Source organism: Epinephelus lanceolatus, chromosome 21, assembly GCF_041903045.1.
Source record: "Epinephelus lanceolatus isolate andai-2023 chromosome 21, ASM4190304v1, whole genome shotgun sequence".
Classification (NCBI taxonomy): domain Eukaryota; kingdom Metazoa; phylum Chordata; class Actinopteri; order Perciformes; family Serranidae; genus Epinephelus; species Epinephelus lanceolatus.
The window spans coordinates 12,650,013-12,676,385 of record NC_135754.1 but is presented as its reverse complement, the minus strand read 5'-3'; the positions used below and the strand labels follow the sequence as shown (position 1 = coordinate 12,676,385).

The following is a 26,373-nucleotide window of genomic DNA, read 5'->3' as shown; positions in this document are numbered from 1 at the left end:
CGCTGGTTATGTGGTGTATAGACTCTGAAACTGAGTGAAAGCAGCAATGTTGCAAAAATCATTATATAGAAATAAAAATATGAGTTTTGGGTTCCGCTGGGCGCTCCCTCCCTCTTCCAGCACTTTGCAATAAAGGCGCACTGCGCTTTTACGCACGACTAGTGACACTGTGGAGGAGATCAGAGAGCCATGAAGACCGTCAGTGTGTGAGCGTTGTGTTGCCACCACTGCAAGAATTTGATCCTGGTGCCTGGTCTGTTATTATCTGTCTGAGGAGAAACGGCCCGGTGCCTGGAGGAGGATGGTGGCTTCACTCTTGATGGAGACCTCCGCCACTTTGCCGGGGCCACCAACACGGTTGACATTGCTACAGAGCAGAGGCTGTACCAGCTGAGCCAGCACCTGACTCTGGTCCAGAGTCTGACCCACAGAGAGTTTTACCAGGTTTCTGAGATGGATGAGTGAAACGCAACTTTCAGCGTCAACATATTTCTGCCGTTTGTTGCGACTGAACCTCTGAGCAGCTGCGCTGTAATGCAGGGCCGTAATCACCTATTTAACATTGGGGGGACCATTGTAAATCACCAGTAACCCCCTCAGGTGAAATTTTCAGAAACCTAACAGGTAAACTTACCATTTTACAGCAAATTGAAAGCAAAATCTTGGATCAGGAGTTTTCAGAGTTTATATGGCTGAGTGCCATTTTAAGGACGCACAGGAAAAGTCAACACTTTTTTTTAGACAGTGATATATCCTATAAACACTCTTATTACATTCTATTTTCCACTTTTTATTACATATTAAAGTAATGACATATATAGCATAATAGCATACACTTCACCTCAAACTGTAAAAAACTTGAATTAACTATTGGATGGATATTCAGTTGTTTTGCACACAGTTTGCACACAATCGAGACATACTACAGTCTCATAACGTTACACCCTAAACTTTGAAAACTTGAATATCAGTTACCATGGAGATAAAACAAAGCACTGTTCACCGAGCTCACCAGTGATGGAGGTCATCCTTGAGAGACCTTCTGTTGTTATTTTGCAGCAAGTAATAACTGCATGCATTGTAAATTCTAACATGTCATATTCAGCTATACACTTCTCTGTCACTGTTATTTTTATAGTTATGTCCTATTGTTGTTTGTAATATTTATGATTATTTTGTTCACTTGAACCATTAATATACAGGTCATCAGTCACAAAACAACCACAGAAGACACAAATCGACCTCAAAGAGACACAAAATTACCTCAGAGACACACTTACTTGTCTCAGAGAGACACAACATGACTAAAATGACATACATTGGCTTCAAAGAGACACAAAATGACTAAAAAAGCCACAAAATGAACTCAAAGAGAAAAGCACCTCACAGAGACACAAAAGAACTCTCATTAAATTAAAAACTGTGCCATTTGCTATATATGCCCTTGAAAAAGGCAAACCCATCTCCATCATGTGTTTTTGTAAAATAGTCAATACCATCCATAACAAAATAATATGCTTATTCCAAGTAAACCATAACAAACTATTTAAATTGTTAAATTAAATGAATAATTTCTCATTTTCTTTGGAATTTTTTGTGATACACAGATATGCAATTATGATTGCTGGCTAATATGTATGTTGATGTTATCCAATGTCAAGTCTCTGATCATGTGACGAGACTTGTGTCCACAATAGCGTAAACTATGGGGCCCATCAAAATAGCATGCACATTTTATATTAGGAATTATACTTATTATTTTTATTATTATTATTATTATTATTATTATTATTGTTGATGCACATGTTTGTGGCCTTAATGTTATAGCTGGTATTTCTAAATGAGATTATTTAATATATATGTTACTTTACTTCTTGATCCACGGTATCAGTCTGAATCTCTAGCTGGAGGCAAAGGCTGCAGGTTGCTGACAGAGGCTAGAGGTAGATGAAGTTCAGCCTCTGTCAGTAACCTACATTAAGTGTTGTAGTTTCTACATTAAGTCCTGTTGTTTTAAGTTAAGTCTTTTAGTTTTAAGTTAAATCTTGTACTTTTAAGTTAAGGTTCGTTGTTTTAAGTTTGCAGTTTTAAGTTAAGTCTTGCAGTTTTAAGTTAAGTATTTTAGTTTTAAGTTAAGTCTTGTAGTTTAAAGTTAAGTGTTTCATGTGTGTGACAAGATGACACACCTCCCTCCACCTGTCAGTCTCCTGTCTCCACCCTCTGCCAGGAGCTTTGACCACCCAACTGCTCTCCTGTGCTCCACCTGCAGCGTCTGAACCTCCAACTCCAACCTTTGTCAGCAACCTGAATAGCACTCACATTAGCTCACATCTGTAAATAGTTTGTAGTTTAAGGTTCAGAACTGTTTTAAGTTAAGTCTTGTAGTTTTAAGTTAAGTGTTTTATAACTCACATTAGCTCACGTCTGTAAATAGTTTGTAGTTTAAGGTTCAGAACCGTTTTAAGTTAAGTGTTGTAGTTTTAAGTTAAGTCTTTTTGTTTTAAAATAAATCTTGTAGTTTTAAGTTAAGCATTTTAGTTTGAAGTTAAGACTTGTAGTTTTAAGTCTTGATGTTTTAAGTTAAGTCTTGTAGTTTTAAGTTAAGTTTGTAGTTTTAAGTTAATTGTTTTAGTTTTAAGTTAAGTGTTGTAGTTTTAATTTAAGTCTTGTTGTTTTAAGTTAGGTGTTGTAGTTTTAAGTTAAGTATTTTAGTTTTAAGTTAAGTATTTAATGTGTGAAACAAGATGACACACCTAGCTCCACCTGTCAGTCTGCTGCCTCCACCCTCTGCCAGGAGCTTTGACCGCCCAACTGCTGCCCCATGCTCCACCTGCAGCGTCTGAACCTCCAACTACAGCCTCTGCCAGCAACCTGCAGCTGCCTCCACCTTCAGATTCTGACAGACAGCTTCTGCCAAATCCACAGCCTCTGTCAGCAACCTGCAGCCGCCGCCTCCACCTGCAGATTCTGACAGACTGCTGCAACCAAACCTCCACCTCCAGCCTCTGTCAGCAACCTGCACTGCCGCCACCACCTCCACCTGCAGATTCTGGCAGACAGCTGCTGCCTAACCTCCACCTCCAGCCTCTGTCAGCAACAAATTTAAAAAACGTTTTAACATTTCGTCAACTATGTCTATGGCCTGGTGCCTTTTCTCTAAATTTTGCCAAACATCAAGAGCAGTGGCTTGTCTTGAGTCCTTAGCCAAACTAGCTATGAATCAAAAATCCAGAAAAGTCTTGGAGGAATTTGTTTACTTTCGCTGCGAAGTACCAAATATTCATAAATACTTTACAACAGAGTAGCCACTTTATGGTAAAACATGTTGTTGATGAGACCTATTGGTAATGTTCGTAAGCTAAATTAGACTTATTCGACTATGGATTCATCACCCTCCTTAAATTATACCATCTCCATGGGGACTAATTGCCAAAGACTTTTCACATTTTTCATTCTTATGCACATGTTAATAAATATTCTTTCTACTATAAAAACAAGTCTCTCCTTATTGAATTAGGTCTTTGGTTGTTTTACAGTCGTACTTTGCTAGCTGTTCAGCAACGTGAAGGCTCTGTGAATATAGCTTGTGTTCAGGTCTTCACTGTGCCCTTATCCTGTGAGTATTTTTTAGGTTATATCTTGAATAATAATCAAGACATTAACACAATTACATTCAGGTTTCTTCACAGGAATGAATGAAATGATGGGTGTACTGTATATTTTTAAGAATGATTTTCTTACACCCCTGCATGAGCAAGTCTCTCCCTAATCCAAAATCTACAGTGCTAAAAGTAGGTGAAGATTCTCAGTCATCCAGGTCATGGTGATCTTATGTGCTATATCACAGACAACTGAACTTGCTTGAGTTTCTTGAAGATGTTTCACCGCTCATCCAAGAGGATGAGAGAGCTCGAGAGGCGAAATGTCTTCAGGAAACTCAAGCAAGTCCAGTTGCTTACGATATAGCACATAGGATAGAGTGCTAAAACTCAAACCTGTGATGTCACCCAGTATAAAAAGTCTGGAGCTGTTCCATAGACAATGAATTTTGAGAGATGTAGAGAGCACTCAGGGGAATGTTCTGAGCATATGGGGACATTTGCTGTTTCAGAGCTGAGAATAAAGATCATTTTCGTATAAAAAAGAAAACAAACAGTCTGTGGGTCCACAATATTAGGCTCCCATTTATTGTCTATGGAGCAGCTCCAGACTTTGTAGTTAATGATGTCACAAGTTTGAGACTTATTTCTCTGGTTTCTGCCTTTGAGAGAGTATCTCATGTTCCCAAATATGACAATGAAATATAAACTTTACTAGGTCATGGAAATAAGATTTTGGAATACTGAATATAGGTGGAGTTCTCCCTGTGAAGCTTTGGCGACCCCTAGTGGGGGTTAGGACCCTCAGGATGGGAACCACCTCTACATTAAATCACTGGTGGGAAAGAAACTGATTTCAGTAACTGCTACAACCTTGTGGAGCGGGTTTCTTCTGGAGGGACTGACACCTTAAAATTCCTTAATCCATTCCCTTTTACACTGAAGTGATATGTTGCACTTTATAGATTCAAACAATGGCCGCTGCTTGTTACTAAAATGAGTCGAAACTCAGAGCAAGCATTGGGACATAAAGCGACATGAGGACAAACACCCATCACAGCTCACTGCAGCAAGGACGCTATAACAGGAGACGCTATCGATGAAGTTGTCAACAGAGCTTTTCTCCACCCTGAGGCTCAATGGCAACCTAACCTTCACAGCTGAGACGTGCAGGGCAGAATGCTAAACAGACAACGGGAGAGAAAAGTTGTGTAGGCATTTTTAATATTTAGATATTTACTCTGTGAAAGATGAGAGGCCATCAGAAGACGAATACATTTCAAAGTGACAAACATGGAAACAGCTGATTGTCTGACACGAGGCGTCAGATTGTAGCAGGCTTGGACCTGTTGACTGACATTTCTTGAATACTCATAGCTGGTGCTGTATGAAATCTGTGGAGTCAGAGGAACAAAACAAAAATGATATGAGGTCTATGTCTATTGTATTGCACATACAGAGAAAAATGCTTATTCAAGTTTGCGTACAATGATTACGAAATATCCCCCAGAAGAACCATTGGTACAAGAACAGCAAAATGAGGCCTGGAAGTAACAGACAGAGTGATTGTGATCAGCGTCAAGGCTGAAACTGCACAGAAAAGACACAAAATAATGATATTTTTATATAATATGAAATGTTTTCTTCATGTGGTGAGCTGTGGCTCAGTTAGGTTTCACTCTGATGGTTTCATTTTATCCCCTCCATGATCAAACTGCTTGAAAATATTGTGGCAGGAGCGGTGAATGAAAACAAGGCACATCCAGCTACAGATTGGTGTGTGGAGGGAGAAACAGCAAATACTTAACTGTGAGCGTTCAACCATGACGAGCACAATACAGGATACATTCACAAAGCAGGTCGTGATTCCCAGCCCTGAAGTGCCTGAATATCTATTCTGGGATGTAACCCAAATCTGACCTGAACATGACCTGGAAGCGACAGTCATGCAAAGATGAGATTTTTGTATCTTTGCATCTCTAGTCTCTGGGATAGGATACATGTGGGCTAAATTTCTCTCTTTGAAATGTATTGTGGGCAACATTTGTGTTAGTTTTGCAATTTCATAAACTTGAACTTTTGTTGTCTGTGTTTTTTTTAAAGGTTCACAAATAGATAGAAATTCCAAGCGTCCCATATTTCAAAAAACATAACTCTCAAATTCAGTCATTAAGCCAAAAGTAAAGTCTCTCAAGTTGTTATAAATTAAGGCACCTAAATTAAAGATGCGAAATGAACTTCTTCCTTCCAGTGATAATAACCAGGGCTGTCAAAAATAACTTGTTAATTTCAATTTAATTCATCACAGAAAAAATGATGCCCTTTGATCTGGTGCGTCATTGAAGGCCACAGTAGCGGTGTCACATGATGGAGGCAGACAAGACAACGTTGCTTGGCCCCGTGAATGAACACTTACATTTAAAAAACGCCCCGATGGAACTGTTGATAGGAGCACCACTGCAATTTCTGCAGTAAGGAATTATCTTAACATTGGAGTACTTAAAGCCTGAAATATCACTTCTTAGCAAAGCATTTAGCAGCGAACCTGGAGGTTTGAACTAGCATAGCCTCTGATGCTAGCGCTAGCCGTCAGCCTCGGCAAGCCACACTCGACCAGGCGTTCACACGCAATCTCAGCAAGTCTACCTGTGACCGACTAACTTGCAAAATGGATTGCAATGGACTGCAAACCAGTTTTGGTTGTAGAGGACAGGGAGACAATTGTGTCTAAAATCCAGCAGCTTTACCACAACACATCCGTTGGAATTAAATTGAACTGACATTTTTTTTAAATACTCTGACAGCAAAAAATGATGTAATGCAATTTTAGATTAATCACAGAGCATGTAATGAATTAGATCCTTTTTTAAAAAAAAAAAAAAAAAAAAAAAAAAAAAATCGCTCCACAGCCCTAATAATGTGATCCTATAAAGAGAAGTTCAGATAAGCAACTCAAAACCCTGGACACTTGAATTTTCTATCTGGATCTGTGAACCCCTTAAAATCTTTGATATTTCAAAACTTAAAAGGTCTTGGGTGTAGGATTTAATGACATTTAGTATTTAGGTTGCAACATTGCTACCGACTGAAATGTCGCCCACGAGCCAAGCGTGTAGGAGAACTATGGTGGCCAACATCAAAACATAAATGGTTTGTCTGTTCTGGGCAACTGTAGAAATAACATGGCAGCCTCCATGGAAGAGGACCCGCTCCTTATGTAGAAAGAAATCGCACATTCCAAGGTAACAAAAACAGAATGATAACTAGTTTCAGATTATTATAAATTCATGAAAACATAGTTAATAAGATTATATACCATTTCTGCCAATAGTTGCCCCTCAATCCTACACACTGGACCTTTAAAATGACACACTAGAAATGTGAAACAGCAAAACAATCAGCTTCCTGGGTTGGGTCATGTTTCTTTACGTTCTAACACACTGCTCAAAGAAGCTGCAGTGTAGTCAAACATATCATAAATGTCTCAGGCTCAAGGTGAATTCAGAGTTCAGAGAAACGTCTGCATGCTGCCAGATATAATTTCTTACATGTCCATATGATCTGGGAGCAAGAAACTAAATGCAGCTTTCGATGTTCACAGCGCTCAGACAAAAATCTGATATGTCACATGTGAGGGGGGAATATCTCAGCTGTGCAAGTTGAGCTGCAGTGTGAATGTAGCCACCTTGTGTACATGTGTTTTACCAATCAGACTGTCAGGCCTGATGGGAGCTTCAGCCATCAGCTGCCAGTATATGATTCAAGGCAATTTTGTCTGTGGCTGATTTGTTTCTGTTCTCCGGCAGCCAATGTGGTTAGTGACAAAGCTGGAAGAACAATCCAAAACAATAATCTTTTGCTGCACAATGATGACCAGTCAGAATCACTGAGGCTGTACTTGTACATACATGTTAAAGGCAAGTACTGAGAAAATGGCTTTTTCAAACACTGACTGTGTTACCTGACTTTTAAGAGGTACATATTTATCTTTTATTTTATTTAAGCAACGTTTCTGCTCAAGCAAACAAACAGTTGATAGTCACAAAATATTTAAAACAGTGTCCCTCCCTTTGCCCTCCAGACACAACAAAAAGTCTAACGTTGATGCAGGTGTATGGTGCTAACAGGAAGCTGTCAACTGAGAGGTAACATAAGTGAAATGAAAAATTATATGAAATTGATGACCGTCACTCGTCCAACATCTGCTTTTAATGTCAAATCAAATCATGTCTAAATCTGTGGACTGTCCCTTTATGTGATATTTCTTAATAAAACACTAAAATAAATAACTTCCTATGCGAGTTGTTAGCACTGCCGGTTCCACTGAGAATCAACACCTGATGCTAACGCTCTTTGTGGCCCTCAGCTCATTGTTTTGATTCACCGCTCCACATAGACTCCTGATGGTTCTCACCAATCCCAAACAAAAAAACATAGACAGTGTAACAGAAGTGGAAGTAGCAACTGGGACGTCACCCATTGGTTTGTGGACGACCATTGTGAAGCCGAGTTTAGCATTTTAGCTGTTTTTTTTTGGAGCCATAAGTGATCATATTTGGACAAGAGAGTGGATCTGATGGATACGCATGGCTACACCTCTCTTGATGGACAGATAGCCATGGTAGTGACCCGTCAATCACAAGATAGTAAGCGTACCTTGTTTAATTAAATGAGAATATTATTTACAAAATGAACATCGTACTGTATTGAAGAAGACTTGAAACTAGTGACTGTGACCATAAACTCTTAGGGAAGATGTTTACGGAGGTAATAAATCAAGTTAGAAGTAGGGTCGTTTTCACATTGACTTCTATACAATTATACTTCTCTCTGCAAGCAGTAGAGTCACCGCCTCCTGGCCATTAGAAAAAATGCAGGGTTAAGGAACTTCCACACTGGCTTGCTTTTCAGACCCGGCAGCTACGTCCACTTTCTTTACACAGACTATGTCCAAAACATGTAGGCAGGCATTTCTGGCAAACAGGCTCACACAAGCCGTTTATATGCTGGTGAAGAAAGTCAAACACTGAGCGAACAAATGTGACAGATACTTTTCTTTGAGGACCACATCAAGTTGATGAGGATGAATGAATACTGATTTTACTTTCATCATGTGGTGAGAAAAGGGACAACAAGCCCTAAGCAACTGAACTGACTACATCAGGGCTGTGTTGTTGCCCCCTAGTGGTCTGGTGGTCATTAAGTGGTCAATAATGCAGCTTTTAAGATCGTATTTTTTTGTGGGGGAATTTTGCCCTCCCTGCACAATTTGATATGATTGACTGAAAAGCTACGACCAGGGAAACAGTCTTGTCTTTGAGCTAAGTGGTACTGAAATGTATCATATGGGCCAAATGCATATACCTATACATACATACGCACACACACACGCACACGCACACACCTGCCAGCACTCACACATTAAATGTTTTGTTTGCAATATTCTTGAAATCATTAAAAAAGGCAGCAGTTATAGCTTGGATTGATCTAAGAGTTCCTGAATCTAAAAAAATACAGAAGGCTTTGCCTAGCGGTAACACTAGTGTCTTTCCGGACATTAACCCTTTTTTGTTTCATTTTGTAGAAGGCACACAAACTACCACAAAAGTATAGTTATAATCTTCAAATGTGCAAAAAAGCTCTGTTTACATTATTTCCTCAATAAAAGAAAGAAGGAAAAAAGAAGTTCAGAATCTCCCTCTCCGCCTTCCCCTCCTGTTTCTGTGGAGGAGGAAAGGATTGCAGCGCAGAGTCCATGGGCGTCATAGTGGAAATGTGCTTTAGAACCAACACAAACACCTCTGCAGTTCATCTGTTGGCACTTAGTTAGCATTAATGCAGATAAAAGGGCAGAGGCGGAGTCTGCATGTGCAGCGTGATGTGCATGTTTTGTATGTGGTTGAAATGGCTGCACACCAGCATGACGAGTTCTGCTTTTAATTCGAGATGGTTCAAAGAGACAAGGGGACGAGGAGCTCCAGCATTAGTGTGGTGACTGGATTCACTTAAAGAACAACCCAGCAGAACCCCAAACTATAATGACACGTGGCAGATGACAGAAAGCAGCACTTTTGAGTTTCTTCCTCGTGTTTTTGCTCCAAAGTAGTTTTGTACCTCCACAGTATGATTTTATTTCAATAACAATAACTTTTCTTAAAAAGTATAAGTTATCCAGCAATAGGGAGGCACCTCTGGTCCTGAAGTGTCTGCCAACCACCTCACTACCTACTGCACCATCCCTCCATCTGTCCTCTGTGTCCTCCGTTATTCAGATGCAGGCAATGAGGCAGTGTTGGTGGGTGACAGCTTGGGGCCTCGGAGGGCCTGCGGGTTGACAATGACCTGGATGACAAAGTCCTTCTGGATCTTAGTGTCCTGCAGTCGCGTCTTGTCCGTGAGCAGCTTCCCGGAGAAGAACCAGCGCTGGTGGGCGGCGTCAATGTCCTCCTGGGCCTGCAGCTGCTTTTTTAGTAGCCCTATGGTGTCAGCCATGCTGGCGCTGAGGCGCAGGTCTGTGCCTGTGGAAAGTCGTACCTACGGCAAACAGGAAGTATGAAAATTAACACCGATCAAGAGACAGACGCGTAAAATTTGTCTTTCAAGGATAAACTAAAGCCTTGTCCACACAGGACTAGTATTACCTGGGAACATCTAGTAATTTGTAAGAATTGTGAAGGTGGTCTGTGATCTTAACCCTGTGCGAATCTGCCATCTTTGTAATTTGCCAAGTACAAATTTCATAGCCGATTACCTCCCATATTTCACCAAACACAGGTTGTGTGGTAATATTAGTTCCAGGTAAATCAGCATCTTGGTGATTAGGAGTTGTTTTTATTAGGTTTTTTGGTTTTCTCCTCGCCTCATTTCTGCCTCTTTCCAGGTCAAAAACTATGGAGGTTGTGTTAGGTTGTGATTATGAAAGAACGTTTCCACTGCATTTTAGGCACAGGAAGTTCATCTCACTTCTCAACAGGGAGACCCATTTGTAGGAAGCTCAAGCTCAAATCAAATCAGAAGAGCAAAATCTTGAGAGATGATGAGATGGATGACATGACAGAACTTGTTAGGCTTGTTGAAACCCACATTTTAAAAAATGATAATAATAAAAAAATCAAGACTTGGTCAAAACCTAGTATATGGCTGGCCCGTGTATGAATTGCTACAGGGCTGAAATTTGAAATGAGGACTTTTAATTTCAAACAGGAAGTGGCTGGCATATACCCAGTTGGACCTTGATTCGCTTTGACTTTCGCTTTACAGAGCTGGCATGAGCTGTCCCTGTTGTGATCCAGCCCAAAAACTCATGTAAATACATGTTATGATGAAGAACAGTACTGTGAGACACATGTTAGAGCATCGCCATGTTTCTTTTTGTCAAGCTTGTCTGACCTAGCACCAGTAACTAAGGGCTACAGGACTTTGGATTGTTCGATTAGCAAGTTATCTTTGATAAACATGTTGATGATCACTTCAATATGTATGCTGCATTTGTTGGAGGTGTGAACAAAGATAATACAAAGATGAGACACTCAACTCCCAATAAAATGTGAAAAACAACCATGTAAGTGTTTTAGGAGCTGTGCTTGTGACAGTACCTTGAGCTGGAACTCCTTCTTGGGTGCTACAGGAGGTTCGGGGCTATCGCCTGGGTCGTCGTCATTGCGCTCTGAGATGAGGTTGACAGGTGGAGCAAGGCAGTAGACGGGCAGCTGGTAGCGGTTCCCGAGTTCATCGTAACACTCCGCAAGAGTACCTGGAGAGGGGTGTTGGAGAGAACAGGATATGTTGTTCTACTGACTTTGTATGCGAGAGTATTTTTTTTGACGAGTAAGAACTAGGGTGGTTTTGTGATTTATGTGTTTTCTGTCCTCACCATGTGGCAGTGTGATACTGGCTCCATCCACTATTGCCTGGGCCAGCTCGTGGTCGTTGCACTCCAAGGCCACGGCTGCAGCTTTCAAGGCGTCCCAGATCTCCTTACGGCCCTCGAAGGCCGGCGCCGTGTCCCAGAACTCGTCCCGCTTGCTCCGTAGCTGGCCCTCTGTCATCGGATAGTCGCTCTTCCACTTGGGACGCTCTTTCTTCAGAGGCTCGTTACGTCCTGTGATTGGAAGAAGTGAGAGACAGTGACATTAAAGGAATGCATCATCACAAAAATAACCAGTTGTTTATGTGTTAAGTTGAATTCGGGAACATAACATAACATAATTTTTTTCCTCACATGCTTCCACGGTGAACGAAGAATCCAAAAACAGAGAAAATCCTTGATAAATTGGAGTCACAGAGGTCCACCTTTAACAACAGCAAAACTACATCAAAACATTCATTTACAAACTCACACACAACTCGTGCAGTATAATCGAAATCTCATTTATCCAGTCATAGGCTCAGAGCTTCCCAAACTAAGTTAAACTAAACCTCAAAGCCAGAACATGAGAGCTGCAGATCGACCACTGCCGCAATCTGTTAGTTTGTGTTATTGTGTGAAAAGCTTGGTTTGGATTCACTTTCAGTTTAGTTTTGAATATCAGGGTTTTGTGTTTGGGAAGTAATGAGCATATAACTAGATAAATGAGACTTGACTTAGGGGGTGATCACACAGAAATGAGACGCTAGAGACGCGGTCGCTTCAAAGACGCTTGAAACGCTTATTCAATGCGCGCTAACTAGTGGTGTCTGACGCTTAAAAAGTTGAAAATATTTTAACTTTTCAGCTACAAAAACACGCATCTAAAAAGAGGCCGGAAAAACGCCTGTCTAAAAAGACACTTGAATGCCGGTCAGACGCGCTGTATCATAGGAAAACAATTGTTTAACTGGTGTCGCGCTTCTAGCGTTTCATCTCTGTGTGATCGCCCCTTTACACTTCAAAAGTTGTGCAACAGTTTAGAAACGGACGTTTTGATATTGTTTTGCTGTTGTTGAACAATGTCCCCTTTGACTTTGATTCATCAATTTTTTTAATCAGTTTTTGGATTCTTCGTTCACCATCAAGGCATGCAAGTAAAACAAAGTTTTCCTCACTAATGAACGTAACACAGGCTGAGTGATTGATATTCAAATGATCGTTTGAGGGGGTGAAATTTTCCTTTGACCGACATACACAGGAAAGTACAGACCACAAAAGTAAAATGTCAGACATTTACAAACGCAAGTCTGTATGATGCTAAGATAGTTCATGTTATAAATAATACCTGCACTACTTTATCAACTGTTCTTTCTATCATATAGATGTACAATCGTCTTACTGAAGTGGAATCTGTGGAAATTTGTTTTTAATGGATTTTCAGTACCACAGATGATTTACATGGATTCCATATAATTCATATCCTGTGCTTTCATCTCTTATCATATTTGGCAGTGGAGAGAAACGCTACCCGTCTCCAGAGATAGAGAACATCTCCCTCCACCCCACCACACTATGTCATCCGAATCTAAAATTAGGAGGTCATTCAGAGTTTGCAATATGCATGAGGCACGTGTAGCTTATGTCTCTCTAGTAACCTTACCTGTGTTTCCCACCATCAATATTAACACAAAGCACACTAGGCCAGGAGAGCACTTACAGTATATTAGTGGAGGACTGACGGTCACAAACAAAAACAACAAGCAAACATCAAGAAGACACTAACATTTCTGATCACCATTCAGCAGGTTAACATCTTAACATTCACTAGCAATTCGGCAAGCTGTTGCTAAATGACAAAGACACCACAATTTACCAAACCTGCAATTTCCTGGTGAAAGATTCCCCACTGTGGGTTGTACTTAAACATAATAGGCTGTGTTACAACTGTGGTGTTTTCTAAATGGTCGCCAACTGCCAGTCACTTCAGTTTATGTTGTCATAAACACCTTTACTACTTATCAAAAGCAGCTTCTAAACCAGCCAAAGCTTATATTTCCAAATGCCTAAGAGGCAGAGATGCCAGTCACCGAGGAGAGGAGGGATGGAAAATGAAGAGGAGTATGAAGGAGGCCGCACACATCCAAGAGGTTGCATTTCTTTCAAACAAATTATTTATAGTGCAGGCGGCTTAGGAGGAGTAATGTGGAGGACGTGGGGTGGTGTAGGATTAGCACTTGGAAAGGAGTGAATCCCAAGTGAAGCAAAGGGGCTTCCTCACTGCCACTCAGCTAAAGTGGTAGTGGACACATGTCTGTATAGAAGACAAATGGGGTAAAATTACCTATCCTTATGTGGTCGATATCTTCAAGACACACAGGTACACATGCAATATTATTCCAGTTCCAAGGGCCGAAACACACAACAAACTATACCAGAGGTTTTCAGTCTGTTAAGTATTCAACTGTCGTTTATTTTCATTATTAGTTAATCATTTCTCTTTAAATTATTCATCTGCTCTATAAAACATCAGAAAATAGTGAAAAACGTCCATTTTTTTAGATTAATTTTCTGTCAAAAAAACAGGACTCAAGTTGTAGCCAACAGCAAACTCACTGACCCCATGGCAAATGACAGTTCCTGTTTACGATGTGGGTGGTGTGTGTGAGCGTGTGTGTGGGTAGGGCACAGTTGTCTCCATTTTGTCTGCGGGGAGCCCACATTGTGTGACTCTGAAAACCCTTAAAATATATAAATATTCACCCTCTTTTCAAGTCAGAAGCTTTGAGGTTTGAGGTCACTTAGGAACAGAGCCTCCATTACACACTGGTTTGTCAACCAGAAAGCGCTGACAAGTGGATTTAAAAAAAAAAAAATCTTGTGCTCAATATGCATATTAATCACAATCATAGACTGTATACAAAGATGAGCAACACGTCTCCAAAATATCCAAGGTACGGTCACCGCCATCTTGCGCTGGTGATGTCACTTGAAACCAAAGTCTGCACAGTAGGGATCAGGATGTGGAGCTGAAGTATCCAGTTGCTGTCCATAAAACCGCTTGGCCCAATCGAGAGTCAATCACAGCTGTCAATCATGATGTCACATCCCCTTTTCATATACCGTAAGCAATTAAAACCAAATACATCATAAAAGCGAACCCTTGAACATACATTAGCATGATAAGAACTACCTAAAATGACAAAAACCATCTTTGGGAAAAAATTATTTGATGTGTACTTTGATCTTTTAATTTGGCCCATGTCCCTGAGGTTTATGACGTATTCTGCAGCCAGCCACCAGGGGGCGATAGACATGTTGAAGCTTTACTTATGAGGAGCTGTCATGTCCTTCATCTTTAGTATACAGCCTATGGTCACAGGTGTAGATTAATAAATAATAAACTGAAGGGCTCCGAATCAAGATTGCTAGTTTATGTTAAATAGAAATTACTATTATCTGATTTTTTGTATTCCCCATAGGATCAATATCACTGTTGGCCCCAAAGCCAAGTTTTTTTTCCGCTAGTTTTTAACCCTTGTTAAAATGTTAAGTTGTGAGGTGGTAGGCAAATTTTGTTACCATTGAACAAAGTGATGCAAACTGCTGGATGCAGCATCAAATTTGGATACAAGTTGTATCATTTTTCTGACTCTGCAAGAAATGGAATAAGTGCATTCACCAAAATGTTTACATAATGGTGCACGTAATATACTTGTATTGACTGTATCATTAACCATGATTTTTGAAAATAAAATACTGATAATACAGGATAATATCATGTAAGTAGTAATCCAGCACCTCTTAAATAATTTCTGTTTCTTTCCATTCTCGCCATCTAGTCTTATTTACCATCCATTAAGTGCTATTCTTCTTTTTTCATGCTTTAGTACAGATAGACTCACTCTCCATCTCCCTACACTCCTGTTTTAAGTGTGATTCATTTATTTCAACGTTTCTATAGATATCGCGATAATATCGTTATCATGAACTATTTTTGCCACAATAATCATGTAGTAAAAATCAAATATCTTGCCAGCCCTAGTGCTCCTCTTCATAGTGCTGCGCATCCATTAGTTTGGTGCACTTTATTTCTGCCAAACAGGATAATGCACATTTTCCTTTCTCTCCTTACTTACACACATTATTATGTGATGTTTAAATGTTTTGCTATGTATTGTGTACAGCAGAATGAACTCTGTTAAAATATGAATGAATAATGTCACAGTCTTGCACTGTGAGCTGCCCTGTGATTTCAGCTGTAGTGTTTTGGTGACTTCCATTTCCGAAGAAAACTGACTCAGAGCTCAGACTGGTTATCTTTCAGTGACACACTGAGTCAACATGACATTTCCAGAGGATATTTTCTGAAGGGTCAACGTGCTGTAAAGTCAGCACAAGCAGATGTGGGACAGCTAAGGACTTAAACGTTTGACAAAAATAATCAGAACAGGATGTGAGCTAAGAATCAGAGACAACAGTTTAGGCTTTAGGCAACAGGCTTTAGGACGCCTTTGAGTTTCTTTAGACTTGAATAGCATCTTTTTTGCCAGTGTATTTTTTTGTGCCCTCCAGCAATCAGGATTCCCAAAGAATAACAAGCTAGTTACACTCAAGACAGAGGAATGTACTGTATAAAACCACCTGCCAAAAAATTGTTATAAGAAACAAAAAAGTGGTAGAAATAAAATTTAAACAGAGTTTTACATTTTATGGAAATAAGTGTGGTTAGGTGGACTGTGTGTGTGTGTGTGTGTGTGTGTGTGTGTGTGTGTGTGTGTGTGTGTGTGTGCGCGTGTGTGTGCAGCAGGCGACAACAAATGGAAGTGATTCACTAAATAGCCCCGTTTTATCAAATGTAACTGAAGCACACCAAAACAGAGACATGAAGCAATGCATTACAGACACATGAGGCAATATCAGGGTGTTTTCATCCGTCTGGGCTCATAAAAACAGGTGCCACGTGACGAGGCTACAGTGAAACATGCTGTATCTATGAGAGTTAATGAAATTAAACAAAGTATGAGGATCATATAGAAGGGTGTATGTCAGGATACGATCATCACAACACACTCATAGGTGGCTGTTAAAGGATTACCTGCTCCTGGGAAAACACATACTGTTATTCTGGCCCTGCTAAGACATTTAACAGCCTCTTACATTCCCCTGACATGAGGCAAACAATGAATAAGGGGTGTTTTCTGTGTTCCTCTTTAAAGGCAGATATCAGTGAACTGGAGCTGATCGACAGGATAGAAAGAAGTGCACCCAGACCTAACAAGACACAGGACACACAAGCACATGCACATACACTCCCACGTGCAGTCAAACGCACACATACGGTGTCATCTTTTTAGCTGGTTATCTTATCACCACAACGGTGCATTGGGCTTCCTGCAACTGCAGATAAAGGTAGTCTCCTTACCTTGACAAAGTCCTGTGTAGCATCTATGTTACTTTTGAAAACATTCTCAGCAGGCCAGGGACAAATGCAATGTATCCTGTTACTGGTTTTCAACAAGCCTGCACAAAATATTTAACATACACTTGTTTACCGCTGTAGCTTCAAGAGCCTAGTAGACCTCTAATATCCCTGAGGAGCTGAGACATACTCACCTCTGCTTTAGCTTTTAAGTCTTTCGCGCTCATTTCTACAGAACATCTCAAACTATGCTTTGAGATTAGGTAAATCTATTTCTGGGTTCAGTTATAATACTACTGTGTTCGACTGCAGCATTAGCTACATAACCCAGCTACTGATGCTAATTTACTAACCTGGAGTGCAAAACTGTTAACTATAGACGAATTCGGCAAGCGATTTGTGTATGCCACCATCTTGCGGCGGCGCCATTGCTGCGGTGACATGTGTCAGTCATCAATTCATTATGCTGTCATTGTGAAGTAACATCATTAGAAATCACTCTATAAATTTCCATTGTTATGCGGATGATACTCAGTTGTATTTATCGATGAAGCCAGAAGAAAGTAATCAATTAACTAAACTCCATAACTGCCTTAAAGACATAAAAACCTGGATGAGCACCAATTTCCTGATGTTAAATTCAGACAAAACTGAAGTTATTGTTCTTGGCCCCAAACAATTCAGAGACTCAGAGACTCTTTATCTGATGACATAGTTTCTCTAGATGGCATTGCTCTGGCCTCTAGCACTACCGTAAGAAACCTCGGAGTAATATTTGATCAAGATTTGTCTTTTAATTCTCATTTAAAACAAACCTCATGGACTGCATTTTTTCATCTGCGTAATATTGCGAAAATTAGGCCTATCCTGACCCGAAAAGATGCAGAAAAATTGGTCCACACTTTTGTTACCTCTAGGCTGGATTACTGTAACTCTCTATTATCAGGTAGCTCTAGTAAGTCCTTAAAAACTCTCCAGCTAATTCAGAATGCAGCAGCACGTGTACTAACAGGAACTAAGAAACGAGATCATATTTCTCCTGTTTTAGCTTCGCTGCACTGGCTCCCTGTAAAATCCAGAATTGAATTTAAAATCCTACTGTTAACTTATAAAGCTCTAAATGGTCAAGCTCCATCATATCTTAGAGAGCTCATAGTGCCATATTATCCCACCAGAACACTGCGCTCTGAGAACGCAGGGTTACTCGTGGTCCCTAAAGTCTCCAAAAGTAGATCAGGAGCCAGAGCCGGGAGGCAGACACCGTCTCCACATTTAAGACTAGACTTAAGACTTTCCTCTTTGATAAAGCTTATAGTAAGGGCTGGCTCAGGCTTGCCCTGTACCAGCCCCTAGTTAGGCTGGATGTCACTAACTCGGCTTCTTCTCCGGAGCCTTTGTGCTCCACTGTCTCTCAGATTAACTCATATCGCAGCGGTGCCTGGACAGCGTGACGTGTGTGGTTGTGCTGCTGCCGTGGTCCTGCCAGATGCCTCCTGCTGCTGCTGCTGCTGCCATCATTAGTCATTAGTCATACTTCTACTGTTATTATACACATATGACTATTGTCACACATGTATACTGCCAGATATTAATACATACTTTCAACATATTGTACCACAGTAGCCAGAACTATAACTATAATATTATTACTTTCAATAATGTTGTTGTAAGCTACTGTCATTACCTCTATCTCTCTATCTCTATCTCTATCTCTCGCTATCTCTCTCTCTCTCTCTCTGTCTCTCTCTCTCTCTCTCTCTCATTACTGTTAATTTATTATGCTGATCTGTTCTGTACGACATCTATTGCACGTCTGTCCGTCCTGGAAGAGGGATCCCTCCTCAGTTGCTCTTCCTGAGGATTCTACTGTTTTTTCCCCGTTAAAGGGGTTTTTTTTGGGGGGAGTTTTTCCTTATCCGCTGTGAGGGTCATAAGGACAGAGGGATGTCGTATGCTGTAAAGCCCTGTGAGGCAAATTGTGATTTGTGATATTGGGCTTTATAAATAAAATTGATTGATTGATTGATTGAAGTGACTCTCTACAATGACAGCATCATGAATAGCTGGATTGATGATGTTAGACAGTGGCCTCCGGTAACTGATGAAGGTATCTTAAATGAGTACCGATATTAATATAGAAATTAATCATTTCTTTGAGCGATAAGCAGGAAAGATTAGAGTAATAGGGAGATAATAGACTGTATCATTAAACACTGTGTAATATAACGTTAGCATACGTTACGTGTGCTGACGTTAGCAAGCTAGCAGCGTGACATTTAATCATTATGGACAGGCTACGTGACTAAAAACAACAACAACAACAACACATGTTTGTGTTTTGTTTTAGGTATTCAAGAATATTTTATTGATTGCCTGGCCTCCGATGACCAGAAAAATGGCAATTACAGGTCTCTGATTGATTTAAGATGCCTTCATCAGTTACCGGAGGCCACTGTCTAACATCATCAATCCAGGTATTCATGATGCTGTCATTGCAGAGAGTAAGTTTACAATGACAGCATAATGAACTGATAACTGACACATGTCACCGCAGTAATGGTGCCGCCGCAAGATGGCGGCATACACAAATTGCTCGCCGAATTCGTATATACTGCATTTTTGAGGCAAATTCATGAGAACTCAAAAAATGACTTGCTAAGATACATTGGTATTGGTTGGCTAACAAACATTTTTTACCAAATTGGGATCAAATCAGTACTGAGTGGGTAACTACAGTAGAAAAATTAACTTGTCCGTGCTTACTCTCCGGTGTCATTCAACTTTGTAACTATGGCACCATTACTTGACTTACTTTATTACTTAATGGACAACACTTACACTAATACCTATATATCTGCAATAATCTCATATTGGCTCACATCGGCCCGGCCAAATTTAGCAGTCATGCGCTAAGCTCAATTTTCTGACTGATTTTAATTACTGATACAACACTAGCATGAAAACCTAGTGCTAATGGTTTGAAATTAGGGCTAGGTGATGTAAAGAAAGTAAAATATCACAATATTTTTGACCAAATACTTAATATCAATATAAATTTTGCATCGAGATTGTGGGGTTGACTATTGCTCCTTTCGCAAAATATTTACAAAATGAGATTTCTGATAAATAATCATCAGTAAAGTGGTTATCATTTATAAGTCAGGGGTTAGCAACGTTCATTATCAAAAGAGCGATTTTTGACATAAAAAAATCTGTCTGGAGCCAGAAAACATATTTGAGTCTTATGATTACTAATATGCCTAAATGGGCATTCATCAATATGTTGTACCACAAGGTGGCTACTTTGCCGTTGGCTATTTGTTATTTTTGGTTCTTTCGACTATGTAGCGTTTGCGGTGAAAGTAAACGGATCTGTCCTGGCACTATTATATTCTCTATTTTCCTCAAAGACTTACTTTTTGGATTTAGAATCGATAGGCAGCTTTGCTCAGAGACTAAAGACTAGCCAACGCTATTGAGGGTCAGCAAAATTTGAAGGGAAAAGAGGCCAGGCTATACACCAATGATGCACATTTTAGTTGATTAAATGTTTAAACTTAATTTGGTGGATAGGCTACACAGTTTTACAATTGAAGAATGTAAGAATTTCTTTCGGATGACAACAAAGATACATGAGAATTAAAATGTTGAAAAAATAACTAAATAAAGAAGGGCTCCAGAGCCACAGGTTGCCAACCCCTGGACTAAGTGGGTAAAGGCAAACTACAGAACACCTAGAATAGTCTGGTAAGTTCAGAAAATGGCATCACTTTATTGTAATGCAGCCTTTAAAACAAGGAAAAGACAACACTTATGGTGTTATGATATCCAAAATCTAAGATTATCTAGCTGATACCAGTATATATATATATATATATATATATATATATATATATATATATATATATCTCGATATTGTCAATCCACTACCTAGCCCCACTTGAAATGTCTATTCTGTCCGGCCACCAGACCAAAAAGAAAATATATAAATTAACTGTTGTAAAGAGACTAGGAAGCCAGACAATACATTAAAAAAGATGCGATCATTAACGCACAATAAACATTTCCGCTAACCGAGCTTTACCTATAAGTGCAATATTTTATTTTTCTGTACACTGCTAATTAAAGCCAACAAACACTTCCACTTTATAATCAGCCTAGCTTCTCATGCAATCTTCAAAAGACGATAAATCTTAGCTATTTAGACACAGTGGACATGTTGTCCAACCCTGCTCTACCAGGGTATATACACTGCCTGGCCAAAAAAAAAGTCGCCACCTGGATTTAACTAAGCAAATAGGTACGAGCCTCCTATTGGATAATTACTGCATGGGCGATTATCTTTCAGCTGGCAACAAGTTATTTAACCCCAACTGGTGCAATGAGTTGCTTCTCATTTCCTAAACAACCATGTCGAAAGACACATCCCGTGGTCGTGGAAAAGATGTTAGTCTGTTTGAGAAGGGTCAAATCATTGGCATGCATCAAGCAGAGAAAACATCTAAGGAGATTGCAGAAACTACTAAAATTGGGTTAAGAACTGTCCAACGCATTATTAAAACTGGAAGGATAGTGGGGACCCATCGTCTTCGAGGAAGAAATGTGGCTGGAAAAAAATCCTCAATGATCGTGATCGGCGATCACTTAAACGTTTGGTGAGATCAAATCGAAGAAAAACAACAGTAGAACTCAGGGCTACGTTTAATAGTGAAAGTAAGAGCATTTCCACACGCACAATGCGAAGGGAACTCAAGGGATTGGGACTGAACAGCTGTGTAGCCTTAAGAAAACCACTAATCAGTGAGGCTAACCGGAAAAAAAGGCTTCAATTTGCTAGGGAGCATAAAGATTGGACTCTGGAGCAATGGAAGAAGGTCATGTGGTCTGATGAGTCCAGATTTACCCTGTTCCAGAGTGATGGGCGCATCAGGGTAAGAAGAGAGGCAGATGAAGTGATGCACCCATCATGCCTAGTGCCTACTATACAAGCCTGTGGGGGCAGTGTTATGATCTGGGGTTGCTGCAGTTGGTCAGGTCTAGGTTCAGCAACAGTATGTGCTCAAAGAATTAGGTCAGCTGACTACCTGAATATACTGAATGACCAGGTTATTCCATCAATGGATTTTTTCTTCCCTGACGGCACGGGCATATTCCAAGATGACAATGCCAGGATTCATCGGGCTCAAATTGTAAAAGACTGGTTCAGGGAGCATGAGACATCATTTTCACACATGGATTGGCCACCACAGAGTCCAGACCTTAACCCCATTGAGAATCTTTGGGATGTGCTGGAGAAGGCTTTGCGCAGCGGTCAGACTCTACCATCATCAATGCAAGATCTTGGTGAAAAATGAATGCAACACTGGATGGAAATAAATCTTGTGACATTGCAGAAGCTTATCGAAACAATGCCACAGCGAATGCGTGCTGTAATCAAAGCTAAAGGCGGTCCAACGAAATATTAGAGTGTATGACCTTTTTTTTTGGTGGTGACTTTTTTTTTGGCCAGGCAGTGTATATTCCAACCTTTGGCATGCAAATTGGGTTTTTTTTTATCCCTTAGGGCATGAGATGCAGAGAAAAAACATAAATGACAGATACATTTCATCCAAAGAAAATAAGGGCAAAAACTTTACGGCTTTAGAAGAACTAAAATCTATGAAGTCATACTATGAAAAAAATCTAGGAATACCACATGAATCTTCTGTTGTACTTGTTCTCTTCTTCTGACATGGCTGTCTGTCTGTATGAGGGTGTGTCAGCAGCGTAGAGTCAGTCCCGTCAAAGAAGCCAGTCAATGACGCAACAGGACATGATGTGACTTGTTTGATCGAAGCCTGGTCTAATAGGGAGTATCATGTGCGTAGGGTGTGTTGATACCAATTTAGGATGGGAAATTACCATGAGCCACGACCAAAGCCCAGAGAATCTTGGCTGTGAAGGCTTTAACTTCAAAAAGTCTATTCATCAGCCACTTTGGCAGGAAACAAAGAAAGACAAATTATTTTGAAGGTCATATTCTGCTGCTCTAAAAATCTGTATCAGATGTTCAAACTGGAACACAGCCATGTGGCCGGGGTTCAGAAAAGTCCACTTCTGATACGAACGCACAGAGCTGGAATCATTCTTAAAAATGTTCTGTCTTTCTGATGTAAACTGGAGACAATTCCTGTTGGAAAAAGACTGAAAAACTTTCCATCAGCAAAGTTTGAGGAAACAAAGGGGACAGAACCTGCATCCAAATGAATAACAGACACTTAGATTCCTAAACAGTCACTATAAAGGAAACTTCTTAGCTCCGGATATGCTGAATGTGACAGTAATGGAATGACCTCAGTGGAGGTTTCACCACATCTCTAAAGGAGCCTAAAAGTTGTTTACCATCCTAAGTGAGGTAATAACAACATTCATAACCTGACAGATGTGTAGAGCCTCTAATAATCACACCATACATCATAAAACCTCACGCTAATATCATTGACATTGTTTTCTGGGGCCCAAACTATGCAGAAATTCAAAACGTCTGCCAATTCGGCTGTGCGGCGCCTGCGTCATTCAGTTTAGTCTGGTTGTAAATATAACATTTACTCTCACTAAGTGCTGAAGCAGCAATCCAAATTCCATCTGTCACTATCAAAGACAAGTGTAAGAGAACAAAACATGGCAGTGAGCCAGTGTTTATCTTCAGAAGAATGTTATCTTCCGGGAAGGTAAGTAACTAATGGACATGAACTCCAGCCCCTGATGTGAATAATCGACATATATCAGCAACTTTGGGAATCAATGTAACCCTTTGCTTCAGCCAGCAGCAGCCTCCTCCTTGGTCTCTGCATATGCATTAGGAGTGCAGTGTGAAATGGTGCTCACAGGGCTGCCATACTATCATTTTTAGATAGCTGTTGGCCCAACAAGCTCACCGTTGTGAGATTAAGTGTGAGGCTGGAAATTGTTGGGTGAGAAAATCGTCAGCCTTGTAATGGGTGCAATGTCAGACAAATGTAGGTGTTGCGTGGGTGCAGTTGTAATCACCATTGAGAGTGGGTTTGGCGTAGTAGAGTTTGCCTTAACACCACAGTCTGTGTGCTGGCTACATGAGCAAAGACCTTTCTCTGTGAAGTGACTGGTAAAAAGCAGCAAGACAGAACTGGTGACTTGGTGTTGTCCTGCAGAGGGGACACACGCTCTCTACATTGGTCATGTGAGCTGAGGCCGGCATCCAGGTGAATTGTAATGCACTTACACCTACAGCTACAAATGTGTCTCCAGCAATCAAAGAAAAGACTATTCGTCCAAAATCCCCAAATCTCTACTGGTGCCCTTCAATGTCCTTCTGCTTTACTTGCTGTTGTGTAAATTATCAGGAACTTCAGCATTTGCCATTGTCCAATATGATCTCTATCTAATCAACCAACATTAGCATACACAATGATCCAAGCATGCCAATGTGCAAGTTTATATAGAGAAGATTTGTAGTGCATTGTGAATGCAACTGAATCCCTGAGCATGGAGGAAGACCATCCAGAGTGACGTACCAACTGGTCTTCTTGTTCTTCTATTTAGCAGCAGTCAGTTTGTCCACAGAAAAACAAAAGGTGCGCAAGGAGGTGAAACCCAATCACAAGTGGTCACTTGAGATGCAGGAGTGAAATACACCTGGATAAAAGGAGTCTCAACCACCTCTAGTGGTGTCATGAGCATTTTCTGCACTTTAATATGTATTGGGTGTGTACTTTACATACATGCAACTAAGCAGAACTGGACAGTTGTCAGATACCAAAACAGTGGTGCCCCCAGACATTTTTCAAAGGGGTTGCCAGATAAGACCACTGAAGATCTTGCGGAGGATGCACACTAATACTGGTACAGTTAACATTTTGAGTTCCACAAAAATCCTGTTGTAATGTGTTATGTATTTGTATATGTGATAGATGATTAATTGTTCTTCAGATAGGCTCCATGCCCCTTTCCTTCAAAGGACAAATATACAACTTTAGACTTTAGAGTACATTGATCATTAGAAGCAGAACATTTCTGGGAACAAACCCTCTCAAGTTCAAGGGACTTGTGGGTACCCAAACAACCAATTTCCATTCAGGTATCTTGAAGTGAAGGTTCAAGAGATCCCTTTGAAAATGGCCATACTAGTTGTTCCCTTTCCAAAATTTTGCCTAACTCTGGAGCATTATTTAACCCCCTTCCCGACAAGCTACGCCAACATGGCTGGCACCAACGGATGTCTTAAGTTGTCTGGTTTCACAAAATACCACTGTCTTCACACTAATTTAAAAATTAGTATGGCACAGCCTCTTAAAGGCATAAAAATTGCCCTTCAAGCAATTGTTAAAGGGGGCATGGCCCTCCTGGGCACCCCTTGGGGCGCCACTGGCCAAACGCCATCATTTGTCACACAGCAGGGGTTAACATAGGGAACTGACAAAAACAGAGGGAACTACCATGTATTTGCAATGCCATCACGAGAAGCTGACAGGCGGAAGGTGTAAGTGGTAGTTTTGCAAGAGTAAAAATGTGAAACATGATATGATTTAGTGAAGGACCTCACACATATATATACACACACACTGTAGTCTTACCTCCTCGTCCACCGTTCCTGGACGAGCCTCGGCTCTGTGTGTCCTCCCAGCCTTCCCAGTATCTCCCCACACATCCTCCCATGGTTAGAGGGCTGCGGATTGTTTCCACGCGTCGTACTAGCTGAGCAGGGGGCCCATCACGGGCGAAGACGATGAACTAGGTCCGAAGAGGAGGACGGGTCGCAGCGCCAATGTTGCAAACCTATAGGTCATCCGTATCAGCAGAGACAGGGACGCTTGGATGTTTGACTGCAGTGATCTTTACTTTAAAGATCGTGGCTTTATATGCGTTTTCTCTCTTTATGTGTCAGTGCTGTCTGTGTGTGACACGACCCCACAAGATTCAAAGCTCGTGGCCCGCACTGACGTTACAAGAGTTTGCCAAACCTACAAGCCACCGCAACATCTGCCAAATCGTTTTTAAATGTTATAACCACAAACAGGACAGTTGTCTAACTTGGCTGTTAAGTTGGGCTAGTTGTAAATGTTGAAGTCCAGCAGTCTGAGCAGCGCGCACCTTCCTCGCTAACAAGCTAACAGGGCCAACCAGCTAGCTACTACTACATCAGTAAACACAAACTTCCGCGCACCCGTGAATGTTTCCCTGCACGTTGACTTTCCTCCAGATGCAGTGGATAGTTACCGTCTCCCGCTGAGCTCGGTGTACTGCTTCAATTCTGTGCCGCTGTCTTCAGATTTGTTTTCCTAAAACCCCCAAAACGATACTTCCCTCTCTGCTGGTAAAAGGTGACTGACTGGCGGCGGAGCTTGCGCCACCGAACTTTTTTACGCCTGCGCGTAAGCACGCAGGCAGGTGTTGGATTCTCTGACGTCAGGATGAAAAGCAATTATGAATGGAGGACTCTGAAAATAAAGTCGACACCGCCGGAAGTATCACATAACTATAACGCGCAG

General features: G+C 40.7%; 1 protein-coding gene across 2 annotated transcripts; it reads right to left on the bottom strand.

Moving 5' to 3' along the window:
- Positions 1-9,728: 9,728 nt before the first annotated feature.
- Positions 9,729-26,210, bottom strand: ubtd1b (ubiquitin domain containing 1b). Of its 2 annotated transcripts, XM_033610973.2 has the most exons (5): positions 26,102-26,210; positions 25,459-25,660; positions 11,473-11,700; positions 11,195-11,352; positions 9,729-10,133 (listed from the first exon to the last, which is right to left on the bottom strand). In XM_033610973.2, exons 2-5 carry the CDS (start codon positions 25,538-25,540, stop codon positions 9,864-9,866), a joined length of 738 nt encoding a protein of 245 aa, XP_033466864.1. In that variant the 5' UTR covers positions 25,541-25,660; positions 26,102-26,210; the 3' UTR covers positions 9,729-9,863. The 2 variants fall into 2 exon arrangements, with proteins under 2 accessions (XP_033466864.1, XP_078019367.1); XM_078163241.1 differs by lacking the exon at positions 26,102-26,210 and having other exon boundaries at positions 25,459-25,681.
- Positions 26,211-26,373: the final 163 nt, after the last annotated feature.